The sequence below is a fragment of the Malus sylvestris genome, chromosome 3 (genome assembly GCF_916048215.2).
Source record: "Malus sylvestris chromosome 3, drMalSylv7.2, whole genome shotgun sequence".
Classification (NCBI taxonomy): Eukaryota; Viridiplantae; Streptophyta; class Magnoliopsida; order Rosales; family Rosaceae; genus Malus; species Malus sylvestris.
The window spans coordinates 21730482-21733763 of NC_062262.1; the positions used below are offsets into that span (position 1 = coordinate 21730482).

Consider the following 3282-nt stretch of genomic DNA (forward strand, 5'->3'; position numbering starts at 1 on the left):
AAAAAAAGAAAAAAATGAATACTTATGTTATTATGTATTTACAAAAAAAAAAAAAAAAAAAAAAAAAAAAAAAAAGATTTCTTTTACATACATATACATACAAATATATATATATATGTATGTATATCCATCAGCAGCAAGCTTCTCAAAAAGAGGCCATCCAGGCCCAAGTGGCAGCCTCCAAGCCCAATTCGTCATCTCCCCCGCCTACACAAAGTCCAGTAAGAGAGTTGCCAGAAAATTCCACTCAAGTTGTGGAAGCAGTGCCGGTGTGGCAGGTAGAAAGGGAAATGGTAGCAACAGCTCAAGCAGCAATGACAGTACAAGCAGTGGTGTATTTGCAAGTTTATTCGCTTCCTCAACAACATCGGCAAGCTTGCAACCTCGTCATTGGACCTGCATCATCCTTCAAACCCACAGAAGAACCCAGCAAACACCATGCCTCCAATCTTGCAGGACTTCTCCAACTCCGTCAAGCTCAAGTATGTCAAGCTCGGCTACCAGTACCTCGTCGACTACGCCTGTTTCAAGCCTCCGGTCACCTGCCGCGTCCCCTTCTCCACCTTCATGGAGCACTCCTGCCTCAACCTCAGCGACAACCCCAAGAGCGTCGAATTCCAGATGAGGATCCTCGAGCGCTCGGGCCTCGGGGATGAGACCTGCCTCCCTCCGGCGATTCACTACATTCCGCCCAACCCCACCATGGAGGCCGCTAGGGGCGAGGCAGAGCTCGTCAAGAAGACTGGGCTCAAGCCCAAAGACATCGATATTCTCATTGTTAACTGTAGCCTCTTCTCGCCGACGCCGTTGCTCTCGGCGATGGTGATCAACAAGTACAAGCTCCGAAGCAACATCAAGAGCTTAAAACTCTCCAGCATGGGCTGCAGCGCCGGCCTCATTTCGATCGATTTGGCGCGCGACCTCCTCCAGGTGCATCCCAACTCCCACGCTGTGGTCGTCAGCACCGAGATCATCACCCCAAACTATTACCAAGGCAACGAGAGGGCGATGCTCCTCCCAAACTGCCTCTTCCGGATGGGCGGCGCCGCCTTGCTTTTATCAAACAGGGGGTCCGAGCACCGCCGCACAAAATACCGATTGGTCCACGTAGTAAGGACACACAAGGGAGCCGATGACAAGGTGTATAGGTGCGTGTTCGAAGAAGATGACAAAGATGATCTTGTATCTGTAGTTGTATAACAGCTGCTGCTGCATGCGCATACTTCTTCCATTGAATTGCAATTACGATTGCTGCACTTGAATTATCACAAAGATTGCAGTTGCAGTTTCCAAATTCTGAAACACCACCACCGTCACCACCATATATATATCTGCAGTAAAAGTTGATCGAAAAGTTGATAGCAGCGCAGCTAAAGCGGGGGATATCGTGGCAGTTCTCCACGGGGTCGCTGAAGCGGACTCTCAGCCACTACTCCCTCCATAGCACCAGCAGAACAGCTCTCTGCCCATCCTCACTTGGCCCTAAGCCTTCGTCTCCGCCAGTCTCCTTCGTCCTCACTCCACCCAAACCCCACCTCTACACATGGTGTGCACACCCGGAGCTAGTGAGCCTCCAAACCAGCCACACGTCGACGAGATCAGGGTCTATTTGCCACCGCCACGTGCTGCATCGCCTCAGCCGCTACACCCGGCCTCATCGCCACCTCCGGCGAGGATGGCTGCGTTTGCTGGTTCGATAAGCGATGCAAAGATGCGATTGATATCATGGAGGTAGGAGAGGATCCCATTTTATCCTTACGTTTCAGGCCGGGAAATGAAAATATGATATATGCTGCATCCGGGAAACAAGTCGAGAGCTTTGATGTCCGTCTGGGGAGTCCATGCTCATGGAAGCTCCTGGAGAGCTTTGATTATAACAAAGAAGAGATAAATCAGATTGCGTGCAGTTGTAAGTCCTCTTTTCTTGCTACTCATCTCTGACGGCGGATATGGGCTGACCGAAGCGGCGGGGCTAGTAGAGCCAGCGAAGCCAGCGACTGAGAAAGGGAGGCTGAAGTCGAAGCAGGTAGTGAGGATGGTCGTGCTCCCTGAAGCTTGCAGGACAATGAAGTTCGTGGCTGGGCTTTTGACGACGATGTTGATTGACGGATGGTGGAGCTCGTGATGGGCAGAGATCTTCAGCGAGGCTCTCGTTGGGAGAGTAGGGTGTCTTGAGAGATTCCCTCGAGCTCGTCACTATGACCACCATGATAGCCAACAACTTCAAAGACCGCTGTCAAACGACTAGCCGGCCGAGAAGCGCTTCCTCAAACTCCAGCTCTCCGTCCGTCTTCGTCCGCTCCCTGCAAATTCCTCTAACCACCATCCTAATTTATACAGAAAGAAATACAAAAAAAAAAAAAAAAAAAAAAGGGTGGTGGTGCGTCTGGCACCACGTGAATAAAGAAGGGATGGTGGAGTCTTTGGTGCTCTGGCACCATGTGAAAATAAAAAGGAAATCTGGATTGATCTGGCACCATACCTAAAAAATAAAAAAATTAAAGAATAAAAAAAGGGGAAAGCAAGTAGGAAGGTGGGATGGTGCGGATTGCACCATGTAAATATACATATACATGTATGTGCATGATATGTATGTATATAGCAAAAAAAAAAAAAAAAAAAAACATCGAGAGAAATAAAGTCCGTTTTTATTTATTTATTTCTGGAATTTTTTACATCAATTTGCATTGTACATACAAAAAAAAAAAAAAAAAAAAAAATCAAATCAAATCAAATTTACAAGAGGGGATCTTCAAAGACGATCAGGTGCCACCTCGCCACTCGGCGGAACTCCAGGAAGAAGAGGAACCAAAAGTTGATCATTCGGAGCTTCACTACACAGTACAGCCCTAGAAGACGAAGGCAAATGTTGTTGGAACAAACCCACAAACCTCCGATGATCAAGTAAAATCTGACCATCAGATTCCTGCATCTGGTCAATCTTCCTCTTCATGTTTGTGGCATAGTTGTGTGCGAGCTTGTGCAACTGTTTATTCTCATGCTTGAGCCCCCTAATCTCCTGTTTGAGACTCATCACTTCAGCCGCCAACGATTCAACTTGACGGGTTCGAGCAAATAGGCGTTGGGCCATGTTGGACACAGAACCTGCACACTGCACACTGAGAGCCAGAGAATCCTTAACAGCCAACTCATCAGACCGTTTGGAAAGTAGTCTGTTATCTCTGGGAGTGACAAGGTTCCGGGCCACCACCGCAGCGGTCATATCATTCTTCACCACTGAATCCCCAACGGTAAGAGGACCAGTGGGGGATATGAAGGATG

The 3282-nt window shown here is 48.2% G+C and overlaps 1 protein-coding gene across 1 annotated transcript; it reads left to right on the forward strand.

Annotated features, from left to right (window-relative positions):
- The first annotated feature begins 206 nt into the window (after positions 1 to 206).
- On the forward strand, positions 207 to 1354 carry LOC126617423 (3-ketoacyl-CoA synthase 5-like). Its single transcript, XM_050285491.1, has one exon. The coding sequence runs from the start codon at positions 439 to 441 to the stop codon at positions 1198 to 1200; it is 762 nt and encodes a 253-aa protein (XP_050141448.1). The 5' UTR covers positions 207 to 438; the 3' UTR covers positions 1201 to 1354.
- Positions 1355 to 3282: the final 1928 nt, after the last annotated feature.

Excerpts from the sequence above, each read along its gene's own strand:
- LOC126617423 (XM_050285491.1), top strand. The coding sequence starts at position 439 with ATGCCTCCAATCTTGCAGGACTTCTCCAACTCCGTCAAGCTCAAGTAT.